Source organism: Meles meles, chromosome 9 (genome assembly GCF_922984935.1).
Source record: "Meles meles chromosome 9, mMelMel3.1 paternal haplotype, whole genome shotgun sequence".
In the NCBI taxonomy this organism is placed as follows: Eukaryota; Metazoa; Chordata; class Mammalia; order Carnivora; family Mustelidae; genus Meles; species Meles meles.
The window spans coordinates 104924326-104944094 of record NC_060074.1 but is presented as its reverse complement, the minus strand read 5'-3'; the positions used below and the strand labels follow the sequence as shown (position 1 = coordinate 104944094).

The 19769-nt window shown below is 36.9% G+C and overlaps 1 protein-coding gene and 1 pseudogene across 5 annotated transcripts in view; one reads left to right on the top strand and one right to left on the bottom strand.

The window, feature by feature from the left end:
- The window catches only part of EPB41L5 (erythrocyte membrane protein band 4.1 like 5), a 157619-nt gene that overhangs the window by 72538 nt on the left and 65312 nt on the right, over positions 1–19769 (bottom strand). For 4 of the 5 annotated variants that reach the window (XR_006820281.1, XR_006820282.1, XM_046019079.1 and 1 more), the window contains exons 15-16: positions 18722–18764; positions 18033–18148 (exon numbers count right to left, since the gene is read on the bottom strand). Coding sequence is in view for 3 of the 5 variants with exons in the window: in XM_046019079.1 (XP_045875035.1) it covers positions 18033–18148; positions 18722–18764 (159 nt within the window). In the remaining 2 variants the exon portion in view is untranslated. Of the gene's footprint in view, positions 1–13088; positions 14820–18032; positions 18149–18721; positions 18765–19769 lie in introns of those variants that run through there. The other variant, XM_046019081.1, reaches the window with a different exon arrangement.
- LOC123950740 lies at positions 8844–9197 on the top strand (annotated as a pseudogene).

The following is a 19769-nucleotide window of genomic DNA, read 5'->3' as shown; positions in this document are numbered from 1 at the left end:
AAAAATCAACTGACAGGCCTCTATATTAGCTGTTATGTTTGCCTGAGATACTCTTTCTCCTTTCTATAGCTGACTCCCTTATACCACTCATATCTCAACTTAGGTTATCTCTTCAAAAGCCTATCCCTCACCCTGCAGTCACTTACTATGACATGACCTTCCTTCCTTCATAGCATGTTACTATTTGAAATCATGGCATCTGTATCTGTGTATTTATTATTAGCCTCCTTTACTAGAATATATGTCATAAGAGTAGGAACTTGTGCCTTGGTTACTACTGCACTGCCAGAATGTAGGAAAGTGCCTGACACAGTTGATACTAAACAACTTGTCTCTAAATTACTGAGTTACTAATTTTGACATGTACCCAGTAGAGAGTCTACCATTTAAGCATGATGAAAATCGCAAGGAAATCTTTAAATGCTTAGTACTGGGGAGAAAAAAGGAGAGTGATAACTTTTAAGTATAAAAACATTATCATCAGGTCAGGAGACACACAAAAACAACTCATTACATTCATTCTGACTCTCAATATTATTTCTTTTCAAACTAAACAAAGCAGGAAGATGGGAAGAGAGGGTGTAAGAGGTAGTGAGGGAGAAGGGGCTGGAAGAGTGGGGGAGAGAGCACACACAAGAGAGGGTGAGCACAGAATGTGTACAAGAGGGGAGGTATTAAAAGAACATCTACTGTGGAAGATACCAGCAAGGATTTCTCTTCCAACCACTTTCTATCTCAAAACAAACCCCCAAAGTAGCAGGATTCCTTAAAACTCATCTTCCAATAAACCTGTGGCTGATAGATTCAAGTTATAAAAAGATTTGAATGGTGAAAATCATTTACTTGCTCACTACCACACTCTTGCATTTTAGAACAAGCTGTGATGTATCTGAAGGTCATTTGTGCCACGTTCTTGTGTGCTGCTGTTACTGAAATTTTCATAGGTAACATGAGATAAGATACTTCTCCCGACTGGTTTGCCAAAGCCACTTCAGGATTTATCTCTGTATTTTCCAGTATTTGTTACACAGCAAGAGAAAATGAAACACTAATGAACCTGGCACACCGTGCTCTCACTAACTGCTTAAATAAACTTACTACACCCACTCTTTTCTTCCCTAGAGAAATATGTATGTGATTTAAATAGAACATTCTTATTGTGCCTTCATCCAGAAAGATTTGTGTAACTGCCCCATTGAAACTTCTGACCAGATACGTGATTACAAGTAAGGAGAAGTCAGAAGAGAATTATAATTTAAAAAGTATAATCTCTAAAAGCAAGTAATTCAACCCTGAGCACCCCATCTCATAAAGATGTGAAACACAAAACATAAACACTATTTACTTAGTCCTTTTACTTTCTCTCTCTAGAACAGAGAAATAATTAATCATCCTGGTGTTAAGAGCTGTCACAGGGCCTTGCTTTTATTCCATACAATCTGCTTCGCATAGGTAGGGACAAACTAATGTGCCACAAAAGTGAAGTAAAATGTTCTATGAAAACACTAAATAAAGACAAGCCTCCAGAGAAAAAGGAGCACAAATAAAAAGAAGACAGAATTTCAAATACTACTGATAAAGAAATAAAAGATTACTTATACCCAATTTTCAAAATGGGCAAAGGATGTGAATAGACATTTCTGCAAAAAAGACATGCAAATTACCAATATGCATATTAAAAATACCTAATATCATTAGCTCCCTGAAAATGCAGCTCAAAGCCACAATGAGCTACCTACCACCCTCAAAATAACCAGCATGACAAAAATGAAAAAGGTAACAAAGTTGCTGGTAAAATATAAATGGGGCAGCCACTTTGGAAAACAATTTTAACATTCCTTAAGATGTTAAACATAGTTACCATAAGACCCAGCAATTACACTCCTATCAATATATCCAAAAGAACTGAAAACACCTGTTCATGAAAAACAAAAAAAACTATCTGAATGCTGAGAGCAGTACTGACAAAAGCCAAAAAGGATAAACCCAAGACCCATCAACTGATGCACAAATAAAAGACTATGTACCTTATAAGGGAATATATTAAACCATTAAAAGGAATCAAACACTTATAAATGCTACAACATATTTTTTTTTTAATATAAGTTAGCTCTACACCCAATGCAGTGCTTGAACTTATGACCCTAGATCAGGGCACCTAGGTGGCTCAATCAGTGAATTATGACTCTTGATTTCAGCTCAGGTCATATCAGGGTCCTAGAATTGAGCCCCATGTCAGGCTCCACGCTCAGTAGGAGTCTTGCTTGTCTCTCTGTTCCTCACCCCTGCTTGTGCTTTCTCGCAAATAAAAATAAAATCCTAAAAAAAAATTAAAAAAAAAAAAAAGTCACATGTTCTACTGACTGAGCTAGCCAGGCACTCCAACATGGGTAATTCTTAAAAACATTATGCTAAGTGAAAGAAAGCAGAGGAAAAACATCACAAATTATATGATTCTATTTATGGGACATTTCCAGGATGAGCAAATTTATGGAGACAGAAAGATCAGTGTTTGCCAGGACTTGGAGGGAAAGGGAGAATAAGCAGTAAGTGCTAATGGGTAAGGGGTTTCTTTGGGGGATAATGGATATGTTCTGGAATTATACTGATAATGGTTGTATACCTTTGTGAATACACTAAAAACCGATGGGTTGTACACACAAAAAGTTTTTTTTAAAATATAGTCAGACCTTTATTTTCAATCTATGGCTTTTGGCAATGTCCTAGCACACATCCATTTGTTAAGAATGTATGAAGATGGGGCGCCTGGGTGGCTCAGTGGGTTAAGCCGCTGCCTTCGGCTCAGGTCATGATCTCAGGGTCCTGGGATCGAGTCCCGCATCGGGCTCTCTGCTCAGCGGGAAGCCTGCTTCTCTCTCTCTCTGCCTGCCTCTCTGCCTTGTTGTGATTTCTCTCTGTCAAATAAATAAAATCTTTAAAATAAAAAAAAAGAATGTATGAAGAAATATATAAGGACATTACCTCCTCTATCCATCTTTTTTTTTTAATTTTATTTATTTGACAGATAGAGATCACAAGTAGTGAGAGAGGCAGGCATAGAGAGAGAGAGAGAGAGAGAGAGAGAGAGGAGGAAGCAGGCTCCCTGCCAAGCAGAGAGCCCGATGCGGGGCTCGATCCCAGGACCCTGGGATCATGACCTGAGTGAAAGGCAGAGGCCTTAACCCACTGAGCCACCCAGGCGCCCCACCTATCCATCTTTTTTTCATGGACACTTACCTGAAGTAGTCTGTGTTGTTTCCCACTACATTTTAAGGCCTTTTAATTTGTTTTTACCTATTTATAGTAGATGTTAGCTTAAAAAAAAAGCAAAAGAACCAAAAACCGAACAACAAAAACAGTGTCTCCCTATCCCCCCTCTCTGAAAATTCAATTTATCTTTCCAGGTTCACTTCTTGTGCACTTAAGAAATACATACATGGTTTTATGTTTTTTATAAAAATGAAAACACGGCGCCTGGGTGGCTCAGTGGGTTAAAGCCTCTGCTTTCGGCTCAGGCCGTGATCTCAAGGTCCTGGGATCGAGTCCCGCATCGGGTTCTCTGCTCAGTGGGGAGCCTGCTTCTCTCTCTCTCTCTGCCTACTTGTGATCTCTCTCTCTAATAAATAAAATCTTTAAAAAAAAAAAAATGAAAACATGCCCCAGACACTCCTCTTGCATTTCTAATTCAACAATGTAGTACTGACATATTCAATAACCAAACACATGAAGAATATTCCTCATTCTTTACCAATTACATAGTACGGATAAAGTATACTTTAATTATCTAGTCTTTCACCAATTGACATTCATTCTTTGCACTGTCTCTTTAGAAAGTTACTATTATGCTCCTTTTTACTCTCCACAGTCTAGGCCCCATCAAGCTATACAATGTATGGAGTTGGTACAATGGGTGTCATTCTGGGTTCTAGGACCAAGCTGACTTGGGAGGCCCAGCCTCACCATATACTGGCAATGTAACTTTGGAGAAGTTATATCCTTACTGTGCCTCAATTTCTTCACTAGCCTAAATACCTTATAGAATCCTATAAGGAATAAATGTTTTGCTGGAGTAATTTATTGCTATACCTCCAGAACAATGCATGTGAGGCACAGAAGTTCTCAAATATCAGCTATCATTATTACTATGCCTCCCCATGAATTCTGTACTCATTACCAAGACTCATTATTCAGGAATGATTCCCTTTGACTCTGTTGTTAAAATTTTCTTCTGCTGTAGCTCTCTTAGCCCATAATGATTAATTCATCCAATGCTCTTAAATACCCCTCAAAATCTGATGCAAATGTCAGCAAGCCTTAACTTCAACCTTCTACTCTTCCATGACCTTGCTTGCCTAAGGACTTAGCACTTCTATCAGTTATTTATAAAACCGTCTATCTCCACAAGCTGAATGTAAATTTCTGGGAGCCAGGGATAGCATTTTGACTACTTCTGTACCACCAAATATGCCAAAATGTGCTTGGCGTTCGTTCATTCATTTGATCAACTAATATTTGAGTGCCAAGCCAGGCAATGCTCTGGGGACAGAGGAATAAAAATAAATGTTCTCCTTTGATGAAGCTTACATTCTATTAACAAATACAGAGATGACACGTAAACATATAATGTAAGATGAAGTGATGTGAGAAAAAAATGAAGCGGGGTAAGGGGGAAAAGGAATGACAAGGTGGAGTGGTGTGTGATTATTTTACAGAGGGGTGAGAAAGGTTTCTCTGGTAAGAAACTTAAGATATGAGAATGAACCAGAAGAGATTCAAGAGAAGAATATTCATGTGGAAGTAAAAATACAAATATCCAGAGAGGGAAAACACCTGGTATATTTGAACAAGTATTTGGAGGCAGCAAACAAGGTCAAGTCTGATAGATGACAAAGTATAGGAAAAAACACATTTTTGTCAATATGAGGATTTAAGGTTTTCGTTTGTGTGAGATGAGAACCTCTGGGACACCTAAGCAGAGGAATGACATGATCTAAGTTAGAATCACCATCACTGTTAAGGGGAATATGAAACAGTAGAGGACCAAGGGCAATGGTTGGAAGACCAGGTAAGAAATAAAGGGATGATAATAAACTGACAAAGGGTAAAATTTCAAGTTATATTACAAAGTTATGGTAATCAAAATAGCATGGTATTGACACAAAAATGGACATATAGTTAACTGACCAAAATAAAAAACAGAAATAAATCCACAACTATATGATCAATTAATCTTCAACAAAGCATGTAAAGAACATGCAATAGGAAAAGGACAGTCCTGTCAACAAATGGTGTTGGAAAATTGGACAGCAACACGCAAAAGCATTTGGACTACTTTCTTATACCATATACAAAAATTCAAAATGGATTAAAGACCTAAATGTAAGACCTGAAATCATAAAAACCCTAGAAAAGAACAAAGTCAGCACCTCTTTGACACTGGCCATAGCAGCTTTTTTCTAGGTATGTCTCCTGAGGCAAGGGATACAAAAGCAAAAACGAACTATTGGCACTACAAAATAAAAAGCTTCCGCACAGCAAAGAAAACAAACAACAAAACTAAGAGGTAACCTATGGAATGGGAGAAGATATCTGCAAATGATATATCTGATAAAGAGTTAATATCCAAAAAATATAAAGAACTTACACTAACTCAACACCCAAAAAACCGAATAATCCAATTAAAAAATGGGCAAAAGACATGAACAGATATTTCTCCAAAGAAGACATCCAAATGGCCAACAAACACATGAAAAGATGCTCATCATCATTTACCATCAGGAAAATTCAAATCAATACTACAATGACATATCATTTCACACCTGTCAGAACAGTTAAATCACAACAGGTGTTGGCGAGGATGTGGAGAAAAACGAACCCTCATGAACTGTTGATAGGAATACAAACTGGTGCGGCCACTGTAGAAAATAGGATGGATGTTCCTCAGAAAGTTAACAGAACTACACTACAATCCAGCAATCACACTACTGAGTATTTACCCAAAGAATATAGAACAGTAGTCCAAAGAGATACATGCACATTTATGTTTATAGCAGCATTATTTACAATAGCTAGGATATGGAAGCAGCCCAATGTCCAACAATTGAATGGATAAAAGATGTGACATATATTCAAAATAAGTTAAAGAAAGACAAATAACACATCACTGCATTCACGTCGAATTTAAGAAACAAACAAACACAGGGAAGAGAGACAAACCAAGAAACACTCTTAATCATAGAGAACAGAGGGAAGGTGCGTAAAACAGGTGATAGGGATTAAATAGTACACTTATCATGATGAGCAGTGGGTGGTGTATGGAAGCATGAATCACAATGTTATACACCTGAAACTAATATAACACTACCCAGCTAACTGGAATAAGATAAAAAATATAAAAAAAGGAAGAAATGGTGAGAGCAGTAGAGATCTCTTCTAGTTGCTTATTTTCTCAGTAAAATAGGAAGCAAGATCACTAATGGAAAGTGAGAAGTGAGGAAGTGGGGGCGCCTGGGTGGCTCAGTCGTTAAGCATCTGCCTTTGGCTCAGGTCATGATCTTGGGGTCCTGGGATCGAGCCCCACATCGGGCTCCCTGCTCAGTGGGAAGCATGTTTCTCTTTCTCCCACTCCCCCTGCTTGTTTCCCTCTCTCACTGTGTCTCTGTCAAATAAACAAATAGAATCCTAAAAAAAAAAAAAAAAAAGGAGTGAGGAGGTGGTGGGAGTTTGAAAGAAGAGAAATTACCGCCAGCATCACGTGAGAACGTATAGAATAAGGAAATGTGATAGGATTTCAGGCCGCACTGAAGACCTACATTCAGGGGCCAAAATTTAAAGTGAGACCATTCAACAATGTTGCACTTTACATTGTCCATCTACATGTACAATAGACAGAGTTGGATTTAATTAGATGTGTACAACAGGAGAAGGGTCAAGAAATGTGAGGGTATGTAAAAAGGAATAATTATAAATGACTGTCTATAGGAAGTGAGGAATAAGAAGGTGATCTAGTAGGTATTCAACAAGTAATAAGATGAATTTAAAAAGGAAATATTAATACAAGCCTCCCCAATCTTTAGCTTAAAAATCTGCCATGATTGCCACGGGCCTCCTTACCAAATACAAACTCCTCAGTATTGATCTTCAATGCCTTTCCACACTACACAAATACTTTTTTTTTTTTAATTTGACAGAGCGATAGAGAGAGAGCACAAGTAGGCAGAGCGACAGGCAGAGAGAGAGAGGTGGGCTCTCCGCTGAGCAGGGAGCCCAAAATGGAGCTCAATCCCAGAACCCTGGGATCAATGACCTGAGCAGAAGGCAGACGCTTAACCAACTAAGCCACCAGGCACCCCCCACACAAATACTTCTAACAGCTATTGCTCTAACATATCTGGTAAGCTCCACTCAGTAATAACCAGGATATTCTAAAGTACCTTAATCTCCCCAAGTCTTTTTCTAAAGACTTCTAAAGGTTTGGAGTTGGTATTCCCAGAAAGAATTAATGCAAGTTTTTAAATGTAGTTCTTATCTCCAAACCCCTAGAGAGTTTATAATTAAATAACCCCTGAAGCTAATAGCTGGGTTACAAACATAGCTTTGTTATAGAGAATTGTTCTATGTGGGGCGCCTGGGTGGCTCAGTAGGTTAAGCCGCTGCCTTCGGCTCAGGTCATGATCTCAGGGTCCTGGGATCGAGTCCCGCATCGGGCTCTCCGCTCAGCGGAGAGCCTGCTTCCCTTCCTCTCTCTCTGTCAAATAAATAAATAAAATCTTTGAAAAAAAAAAAAGTTGTAGCATCTTATCCTTAAAAAAAAAGAATTGTTCTATGTAATGGTATACATTCTTGTGGTATTTTTAATTCTAGGATGTTTTTCATAATTTCTCTGCATACTGCTGTAAACAGTTTCACAAGACAAAGCAGGCCATCAATTGTCTTCCTATTATCATCTCTTACCTTTCATTCTTTTTTTTTTACTCTACCCGCCCCTTATATTAATATTAATATTAACAATAATCAGTCATTAGTCAATAGACCAGACCCTTATTAAGGAATCTCCAATTTCTCATAAATCCTAACCAAACACTGGGTATAGCTCATTTCTTCATTAAAATTACTTAAAAACAAAACAAATGAGAATTCCTTAAAGAATAAAAAATAAGATCTACAGCTGTTAAACCTGTTTTCAAGAGGAGGAGGTATAGGTTTATTACACCACTAAGGGAGTCTTCAGTCACACTCCTGGAGAATGTTGTTCTCCAAGTCAGATATCTCTTCTCTGTGCCAATATAAACAAAACATTGGCTAACTATCAGGAACAAAATGTAAAAGTTCACTCAAGCACCATCACCTAGAATTAAGGCCACAGCTTGTTGTTAGGGACACAAAAGCTTAGGTAATTATCTAATAAAAAACTGTGAAAACAATTCCTTTAGTAAAAACAGGAACACTTATTCTTCTGCTTCAGTATAAAAATAAAAATGTATCATTAAAAAAACAGAAAATTTTTTTCCTTCACCAGTTTCTTTTTAAGTTTTCTCTTCTCTTCACTAATTCTCTGAGTAGGCTAATATATTCTCCACCAGCCCCACATGCTTAAAGCAGCTAAAATGTACACAGTAGCAAGAACTGAAGAAATAAAGTTATATAACACATATTCCACTGAAAGTGACATGCTTCACTGGCCTAGTATTTCTATCGTGAAAGTTAATGTCAAGTGGGTGAACAAAATTCTCACAATGATTTCACATGATTAAAGTAAAAGGCTAATTTATATGAACAGAAGATGAGAAATTTCTATATTCTTCAAAAAAAGGAGCTCAGCTTTCCAACCAGGGCCTGGCAGAATGGCTCCTGCAAAGAAGGCGGACGAAAAGGAGAAAGGCCATTCTGCCATCAATAGGGCAGTAACCAGAGTGTACACCAACATTCCCAAGTGGATCCATGGGGTGGGTTTCAAAAAGTGTGGCCCTCTGGCACTCGAACAGATCTGTAAATCTGCTATGAAGGAGATGGGAACTCCAGATGTGTACACTGACACCAGGCTCAACAAAGCTGTCTGAGCCAAGGGAATAAGGAATGTTCCATACCCTATCTGTGTGCAGTTGTCCCAAAAACATAACGAGGACCAAGATTCCCCAAACAAGCTCTACATGTTGGTCACTTCTGTACCTGTCTCCATTTTCAAAAATCTACAGTAGGGTGCCTGGGTGGCTCAGTGGGTTAAGCCTCTGCCTTCAGCTTGGGTGATCATCTCAGGGTCCTGGGATGGAGGCCCACATCAAGCTCTCTGCTCAGCAGGGAGCCTGCTTTCCTCTCTCTCTCTCTGCCTGCCTCTCCGCCTACTTGTGATTTCCATCAAATAAAATCTTTAAAAAAAATCTACAGTTAATGTGGATGAGAATTAATTGCTGATTGTCACAAATTAAGGTATAAAACTGAAAAAAAGAAAGGATGGGGAGCTGAGAATACTATACGATTCATAATAAACAAAGAATCGGACCAATCATATTTTATATGGAGACAAAAGCACACAGAGACACACACACACAGGAGACACACAGAGAGAAAAACACACAGAGGTTTCCCCACCCAAGAAGTATCTTCAAATTCTATCCCTTATGCATAAGCATCTCACATGGAAACATTGACAATTCTGGAATTCTGATGATGTGGTGTAATTTATGTTAAAATACAGGAAGTAAGTGGGGCGCCTGGGTGGCTCAGTGGGTTAAAGCCTCTGCCTTCGGCTCAGGTCATGATCCCAGGGTCCTGGGATCCAGCCCCACATCGGGCTCTCTGCTCAGCAGGGAGCCTGTTTCCTCCTCTCTCTCTGCCTACTTGTGATCTCTGCTGTCAAATAAATAAATAAAAATCTTTTTTAAAAATACAGGAAGGGGCGCCTGGGTGGCTCAGTGGGTTAAGCCGCTGCCTTCGGCTCAGGTCATGATCTCGGGGTCCTGGGATCAAGTCCCACATAGGGCTCTCTGCTCGGCGGGGAGCCTGCTTCCCTCTCTCTCTCTGTCTGCCTGCCTCTCTATCTACTTGTGGTCTGTCTCTGTCAAATAAATGTTTAAAAAAAATAAATAAATAAAAATAAAAATACAGGAAGTAAGTACGTGGTGGTAAAGAGATTAAGTGTTATGGGATTTTATTTTGGCAAATCCATATGATAAACCCTATATGCTAAGGATATAAAATTAATGCAACTTAATATTACTATTTTAGGCCCAATCTTCAAAGCCTAACACACACAAAATAATAGCCTTTCAAGCAATGAACTATGGTTTAGAAATGAAGCATATGCCCCAACCAAAACAGTTAAAGTACCAAGGTTCAAATAATGACTCTTTCCACCATCAGTACATCCTGCACTAGCATGGACAAACCATCGCTCCAATTCTTCAGTCTACGTCTGTGAATACATAATAAAGGGATCAAAGCTGAGGATTAGCCTTCTCATTCCTGTGAGGCCAGTCATCACAATATTTTTCTCCCTCCTGAAACCCAAGACACCATAATCCTCCACTCCTTTCCACCACCCCCTTCATCTATTTTCCTATTTTGGTAAGATGGAAAGTTGAAATGCATGACATCAGGATACATAAAAGTGATAAAGCAAGACTATTAATCAAAATAATTATTAACATATCAACCAAGTAAATATGCAAAAATCTAGTAAATAAAAGATACTACCATAATTAAGGTCAAGTTCATTGCTTTATCTCATGTCTGCCTGCCCTTCACTCAGAAGACACTTCAGTTTTATATTCTAACATGTTTACATGGCATCTTTTACATCCTGGACAAAGATTCACCCAAGGGTTATAAATAATATTTTCTGGGTCAGCATTTTAAACAAATTTTAAAATTCCCCCTAAAAAAAGATTTGAATTATAATGACGATATTACAGTATTAGAATGTCTGTGTAAGGGATGCCTAGGTGACTCAATCCTTGGTTAAGCATCTGCCTTAGGCTCAGGTCATGATCCCAGGGTCCTAGGATCCAGCTGGTATTGCACAGCATTAGGCTCCCTGCTCAGAGGGATTCTGCTTCTCCCTCTCCTGCATCCTGTCTCCCCGACTCGTGCACTCTCTCTCTGAAATAAATAAAATCTTAAAAAAAAAGAATGACTGGGCGCCTGGGTGGCTCAGTGGGTTAAAGCCTCTGCATCTGGCTCAGGTCATGATCCCAGGATCCTGGCGGGCTCTGCTCAGCAGGGGGCCTCTTCTCTCTCTGCCTGCCTCTCTGCCTACTTGTGATCTCTGTCAAATAAATAAATAAAGTATTTAAAAATATATATTACTGTGTACTATTTTTTAAAATATAGACATATACCCAACACAAGTGAAGTTTCTGTTTTCCTCTGTAAATCCATTTAAAAGTATATATATGATTACCCTATCAAGGGCAAAAGGGTTAGACTATACTCAGGGACAGGTAAAAAGCCTTTGAAGTGGTTTTACCATCAAAAGAAATAATTATCATAAGAGCTTGTTTATTTTCATGTGTGAAAGTGTAGTTTTGCTGTTTCTATAAGTTTCTCTGTTCATAAAAGTATAGATGAAACATAACTAACCTAATTCAAGATGTTAAAATTAATTACGTTAAATAAAATTAAACAAAGCACTGAAGTTGAATCACATGCTGGTGGCTTCTTCTGATCAAAAAGATAGTGACCAAGTAAGGTACTTCTGGAGGACATTAGTTCCCTAATCTAAAACGTATGACCACTTACCGTTTAGGCATAATAAAATGCAGAATATAAATAAGCTGATGACAATTTATTTACTTTAGGATGAACTACATGTAAATTCTTCATAATTCTGGAAACATGTACATCTTAAAAGTATCAGTATCAAGAATATTCACAATATTTGATATGAAATCCTAGATCATATAGAAACTTGTATAAAATAAACAGATTTGATTCTACTACCATTCAGTTTTAGCCCTTTACTTTCCCCACCCCCTGCACTGCCTTCTCTCCCTACCAACCCACCAATCCAGTTTCTATCATAAGAACTTTACATATGAACTACAATAAGGCTTTCAAAGAAAGAATAATCATGATGTGATTCTTCCATCACATAAACATAACAGTAGTGATTAACTCAACTTCTAGAACAGAAATGACCACTTTCAACTGAAGATGTTACTCTTCTATTACAACCTTCCCTATTTCCTAAAGTTAAGATTCTGCTAAGATGTATATATATAAGGCATTGTTCAGCAGTCTAACCTTCAGATTTCAAGATTAATTTTAGAGTATAAAAAGTCAAACCTCAGGACTTTCTAAAAGACCCAAAAAGCTTTATTACTATACTTCTTTGGTTTCTGTTATAGAAACGTTTTTTTTTTTTCTTTTTTAAGATTTTATTTATTTGACAGAGACAGAGACACTGAGAAAGGGAATTCAAGTAGGGGAGAGGGAGAGGGAGAAGCAGGCTTCCCGTGGAGCAGGGAGCCCGATGCAGGGCTTGATCCCAGGACCCTGGGATTTTGACCTGAGCCAAAGGCAGATGCTTAACACTGAGCCACCCCGGAACCCAAAATAGTTCTTAATCATATTCACAACCATGAAATCTTTTCCTGAATGACATAAACCAGAGTTTCTGTGCTAAAATGTTATGATTCAAATTCCCTGCCTTAAAGAAAAAAAAATCACCACCAACAATACCTGACAATTATAATCTGAGCTATGTAAAGTCTAAAATAACTATGAAGGATACACATTAGTGGCCATTTTTAAGTATGCTTTATGATGATAAGATTTAGGGAGGGAGGTGGGTTATTTAAGATATGGACCTGTTCATATTTACAGGATATGCTAAAGAATACTTTGAGCTTATCTCCTTAAAATGACTGTGATAGGGGTGCCTGGGTAGCTCAGTGGGTTAAAACCTCTGCCTTCGGCTCAGGTCATAAGCCTGGGGTCCTGGGATTGAGCCCTGCATCAGACTTTCTGCTCAGCAGAGAACCTGCTTCCCCCTCTCTCTTTGCCTACTTGTGATCTCTGTCTGTCAAATAAATAAATAATTTTAAAATCTTAAAAAAAAAAAAAAAAAAGATTGTGATGGGTAGCTCAGTTGGTTAAGCATCTGCCTTAGGCTCAGGTCATGATCCCAGGGTCCTAAGATTGAGCCCCCATGTGGCTCTGTTCAGCAGGGAGCCAGCTTCTCCCTCTGCCCCTGCTGGCCACTCGCCCTGATTGCGCTTGCCAATGGTCTCGCGCAAGCACGCTCTTTGCCAAATAAATAAAATCTTTAAAAAAAAAAGTTTGCGATAAAAATCACAGATTGAAACCTGCCTAAAAATTTCATTCCTAGATCTTAATTTTGCTTACTTGTATTTTCTATTGACAACCTGTATTCTATTTGCAACCAACAGTCCAGTAATAAAGCCCTCTGAAACCTGTATCTAGCAGAGAGGGATTAGACCAATCTCGGAAGTAAATAGGATGGTATATCGGTTAGGTTGTTTATAATATAGCTTCATTATCTTGAAGTATTATGAATTCTCAAACTATAAAATATCTTCAAATTACCATATACACAGTTTTAACATTTGGAAATTGTTAAGATTTCTAAAAACTGTAAAAAAGGCAAAAAAAAAAAATGTTTCCCTTGTATCAGTTCCCATTACATCACAAATGCACTTTTTCCAGATATCTGCCTTTATGAATTAAATCAAAGAGCTTGAATGATTACATTCGAAGTTCCTAAAGGACCGAAGAGTAATATATCTAACCCATTTGAAAGTGATATGGTTTGGTCTTTATAATTTTTATTTTAAAGGTTGTACGAGGCTAGATTATAAAGCTGCTGCAAATCCGGGAAATCTATTAGAGGCATAAGATGGAAAAGAAAAGAAAAAATGAAAAGACAAAAGTAAATACATTTTCCATTTGTACAACCATTCACTAATAATGTAACTAAATTTAATTAACTACTAGTTAACTACTTAATCATGTAAAAGTAACCATTCAGGTTTATCTCTCTACATGATCTCTCTACATGAATCACATTATTGTGATTTCTAGACCTTTCAGTAATTACTCATTTGTTAAAAAGTAAAAGTACTTTTAATTATAAATTACATTAATTATGATTGTAGAATCTTAGGCACTTAACTGAAATTAAGGCATGGATCACTACAGAAGTATTAAAAATGGTATAGAAAAGCAGCTATATCAAAGTTCATTCACCAAAGACTGAGATATTGTGCCTGGACATGCCTCCTCCTTAGTTGTGATTAGTGTGTCTGATTCTTTTCACCTCAATCTATCTGGATGGTGTGGGAGTGAGAGATAACAGGAAGCTTTTTACACAAACACAAACCTCTCTCTTGAGACATCTTCTGAGTGATGTATTAACACGTTAAAATCATGAAAAACCTTTCCAAAATTACAATGATATATACATACCCTTCCAATACAAAGCATTTCTCATTACCACTGATGGCATATAGCTTTCTTCACATTCTTTTCCCTTTCACAGAACAACTCAATTACAAACACTATACAACTACTGATGCAATATAAAGTAATTTCTCCCAAATTCTCCTAATGTGATCAATCTTCTATGTATAGAAAATCAACTTGCATGACAAAGAGTCCCAGTGTCTAATGGGCTTAACACTCATATCTCAGTCATGGCTGCATGGCCAGGAAAATGAACATCATGATGGACTCCTGCATTCTTCACATTGTGCTCATGGACAAAGTCAGTGTAGTTTCTATGTGCAGGCTGGGGTGGGGACAAGGCCCTTGTGTTCCACTGGTTTCCACCACGTTGACAGCAGTCACTGGCAGCAGAGAGCCTGGATGGTTGGGGAGTGGGAGGGGAGCACAGTTAGTCAACAGGAATAGGAGAAAATGGATGTGTAAGAGGTAACAAAGGAGAAAGGCAGTGTGACCTGCATGCAACACTGCTGTAAGTAGTTACTGACATTTACTCCATGCAATGACATTCAAGAATAAAGGAGGGGGATAGAATCCAAAAAGTTACATGTAGTGGAAAAGCTCAATATGCAAATATGAGTAAGTAACCAGAGTCAGTTTAGTGAATTAAATAAAGAGGAAATTTCACAGAGAAGGAAACATTCTATCTGTCCCTGATGTTGGTATCAAATTCAAAGTTAAAAATGAAAAAAAAAAAATAGTTAAAAATGTTGTTTGAAGTTCTAATGAAAAGGAAAATATATTTATAATCTACTTAATTCAAATATTTAAAAGGACACTTCTACATTATGGACAAAAGCATATATAGAAAAAAGAGTAATTGCGAAAATTATTCCCCAAATTAAGTGATTTCACAAAACTGAAATCCAGGAAACAAAATTCAGAAAGAACATTAAAAACAAACAAACAAACAAAAAAAAAACAAGTAATTTTACGTCAATGTTTCTAATTAACAAAGGAGAATCATTGTTCCTTCTATCATCAAAGTTCACAGGACCTCAAAATGAAATTTAACAGGTACAGATAATGTGATAAGATTGTAAGCCCCTCCAAGAAGCAGTTTCGTAAGTATATTAAGATACCCTTTTATCACACAGTGCTATAGAATAGGCCTATAAAACTATAAGAGGGAAGCATGCATACAAGCAGTTCCTGGTTAGAAATAGAGTCCTCCAGTAGAAAGAAACATTTGTCACAGAACACCAAGGTTTTGTAACACAGCAAAAAGGGCAGCACATATTTAAGATAATTATAAACAAACAAAAAAAATCACCCCAATTATGTCTAAGAATAAATTTTTAAATACAGTATTTTTCTAACTCAACTAAAACATGAATCCTCATCTTTTTTTCCTTCAGGAAACTGAAATTAGCTGAAAGGATTTTTCAGAACAAGCCTGAACGCTTTTTTACAATAAAATCATATTTTCTTCAACAGATACAGAACTTGTTCACCAAATCTACCCCATAAAATTCATGACCCTCAATATATAGTCTACGAAAATTTGGGAAATTAAGTTAGGTTTATGTTCTCCCTGATATATGCAAGATTTCCCAAATTATTATTCAGTTTTGTTTTTGTTGTTGTTTATAAATGGTTAAATGGATTTAATATGTAAACTGCTTCTCAAAAGGTGATACTCTGAATATTAGATAATTCTACATTACTGATATACCAAATCATTCACTGAAATAACGGTGTCATTTAGAAGATCAGTGAGAGAATAAAGAACTGAACACGAAGTACGTTTAGATTAAAATGGTTAGAAATTATCTACCTGGTAATATTCTGTTATTCTGCCCAATTGTTCAAACCTTGGGAGCATTTCCGTATTTTATTAACATCACTTTCTAAAGGAGGACTGTTTTATATTCATTTAGGAGCATTAATAACAATAAAAGCATGCAGAAACAAAAAGTGAAATACAGAATGCACTTTAAATTCAGGCTGGGGAATCCATTAGCTCCAAGACAGATCAGTTCTATGTTCAGTTCCATGCCACTGCTGCTGACATACCCTGAGGCTCATTAAGTTTCAGGATCACCACTTTACTCCATTTCAGTAAAGGAGGTCTCAGCACAAATACGTAACAGAAGGACACATAGCTCCAAATTTTTCATCTTCCTTAAAATTCAATACTCTCAGATTCAGTATTGTCTCTTTTAAAGGCTGTGTCAAAGGAACTACATAGTGCCTAATAAATTAAATAGATTTAAATATGTGCCCATTTAAAGATTTAGTATCATAATATAGTATGCAAAACCCACCCCCAGACTATCATTCCGTATTAATATAAAAGAGGTAAGCATGTATTAAGGGAGTTCTTTTATGGTTGAAGTCTGGTTTCCTTGCCAATAGGACTTGGTGGTAACATCGAGGCCATAAAACATAGTTGCTTACTGGAGCTGTGTTTAATAAGAATTGAAGAACTCTTTTTAATGACTTATAAAAATAAAGACTAAAATTTGATATTTAGAAGCCTCACTGTTCATACTTTAGGTGTGTGCCCACATGCACACACACACACAAAGTACTCCTCTATCATGTTCCCAGTTAAAAGGAAAAGAAAAAATAGATAAAGAAAAAAATTCCTTCAATCTTAGAAACTAATCAAGTTATTTGGAACTGAAGTAAAAGTATGCCCAACAATGAAGAGCAAAGCACCTTGCAAGTTAGTTAAGCCAAAATAACAGTGAAAAACAATTACATAGCAAAGACTGAAAATAATCACCAACCACTGTTGACCCACCACCATGAAGGAAGAACTGGTTGCACAGAAAGCTGACCAAAACCTTGAGATCACCACAGAAACTCATTAGATTTCAGGTACTTAACAAACTAAGAGCAAGAGAAAAAGAGAAAATTCCTATGAATTATCAAAGTTCATTTCATAGACACACAACTTGAACAGATGCAATCAAATGACAACTCAACGAAGTAATTGTCTAGGAGCCCTCCAAGTCAAATACATTTATTTGGGAAATGATGAATCCTACTGATTACAGTCCAGTAAGTCACAAAGTATTCATATTTGTGTACTATGAATGTAAAAAAAAAAAGACCCGGGAAATCTAAACAAATAAAGTATTTTCTCTGTCATCAGATTATCTCTCCATCCCCCAAAATGGAGTATTTCAATGCTTTGGTTTATTTTAGTTTATAAGCATGTTTCTCTTTGGCTTATCTTTAGTCTTTAATGAAAAAAACACATCCAAAAGCACTAGCATTATGCTGTGTGGAACAGATGAACATATTTTCCTTATTGAGCCAAAAAAAGGTTCTACTGACTAGCATTTAAAGTCCTTTTCAACAGAGAACAACCCACCACTTCCAATCATGCTAACCAAAATAAGGAGAGATGTCTGATGTTTTCCAATTCTGCTTTCCCTTCTTCATACATATCCCTTATTTTCCCAATCCCAATATGACTGCTCAGTAATATGTTTCTGTTCAGCTTACAAATATGAATAATTTGCTTTCAATCACATTTAAAATATTCTAAGATTATGGCTGGGAATTTAGAATACCATTAAGCAAGCAACATTTTATTCCGGTTTAAAGAGTTAACAAACCATTTCCTGTCATGCTGGTCTATTCCAGGATTCCTTGGAAGATTCTCTATCTCTGCCAGCACAGGACCAGAGGGAACAGAAGGAATCATAGGCAGAGTAGATTTCATATCCCAAGCCTGTGGGTTATAAAATTATAAAAATCATCTATTTTGCCTGACAAAAGATTCCATCACCAATAAACAGAGCATTAAAATGGAATATTACCTAAGAACACAGTGCATACAAATGCTTGAATGTTATGTATTACCTCATAGATAAATAATAATCTAACTAAATATTAGTATCTTATTCATTATATGGAATTTACAGGAATGGAAAATGTTCTATAGAGCACCTGTTCTATTTACAACATCTCATAATAACAGAGGGTTTCACTATCCACTTTACAGATTAAAAAAAAAAAAGAAGGGCGCCTGGGTGGCTCAGCTCGTGATCCCAGGGTCCTGGGATCGAGTCCCGCATTGGGCTCTCTCTCTCTCTGCAGGGAGCCTGCTTCCTCCTCTCTCTCTGCCTGCCTCTCTGCCTAGTTGTGATTTCTGTCTGTCAAATAAATAAAATATAAAAATTAAAAAAAAAGAAAATGCACAAAACTTTCCCAAAGTTATACCACCTAAAAATTCAATTAATAATACCACTATCTGTCATAACTGACTAGTGTTCTAGTGTTTAGAAGCTTAAGATGATCTCACCTGTTGGGAGCCATTACTCTGGGTTGAAACATTATTGTGAACACTGTAATGGATAAAAATACATATTAAAAAACTATATATAAAATTCAAGGGCTTCACATTGTAAAATTATACAGACAGTAATGAAAGTAGCTTTATTTTTAAAGTAATTGTTTGCTGCAAATAAAGAAAATTACTGTTGGGGGGGGCACCTGGGTGGCTCAGTGGGTTAAAGCCTCTGCCTTCAGCTCAGGTCATGATCTCAGGGTCCTGGGATTGAGCCCTGCATAGAGCTCCCTGCTCAGTGGGGAGCCTGCTTTCTCTTCTCTCTCTGCCTGCCTCTCTGCCTACTTGTGATCTCTGTCTGTCAAATAAATAAATAAAATCTTGAAAAAAAAAAAGAAAGAAAGGAAGAAAGAAAATTACTGTTGGAACCTAAAACTAAGAATGTAAGATGCCAGAAAACATTTGCTTTTATAGACAAATACTTGTTTTTCTATAATCTGCTCATCTGAGATTTCCATATACCTATATTTAAGTTGTGCTTAAATATATAGTTCACTACTAATCTTGTTTATTCATTGGACAGTATCTGTCAAGGGTGGCAAAAGGGAAAGAAGCACAAATGATACCTTAAATTCAAGGCATTAAGCACAAATATCCACATAAACTTATCTGTGTCACTTCTTTTATATATTACTACCTTCTCAAGATATTCTAATGTCAGCAACAGCTCAACATTTTATAACGCAAAAGGCCTTAGTATAAACTTACTTTCTAACTTTAACTGTACACTTTCCACTCAAAATGATTTATAACTATGTGTTTAAATTTTTAGTTAGGCTGTATTCATTTCCCTCCTCCATCGCCTTCCCACAAAAAAGCACTTAAACTCAGTCAAAAACAAAATAAATTAAAAAAAAAACCCTCATAACAGCTAAAAAAGAGAACCAATATTCAATGAAGTAACTCAGAGATGACATACGACCACAACAAAATGATGGGAAAAAAGAGCTAATGGACTTCAGACCTTCTAACATAAGCATACATGCATCCTGAGGTAAAAAAT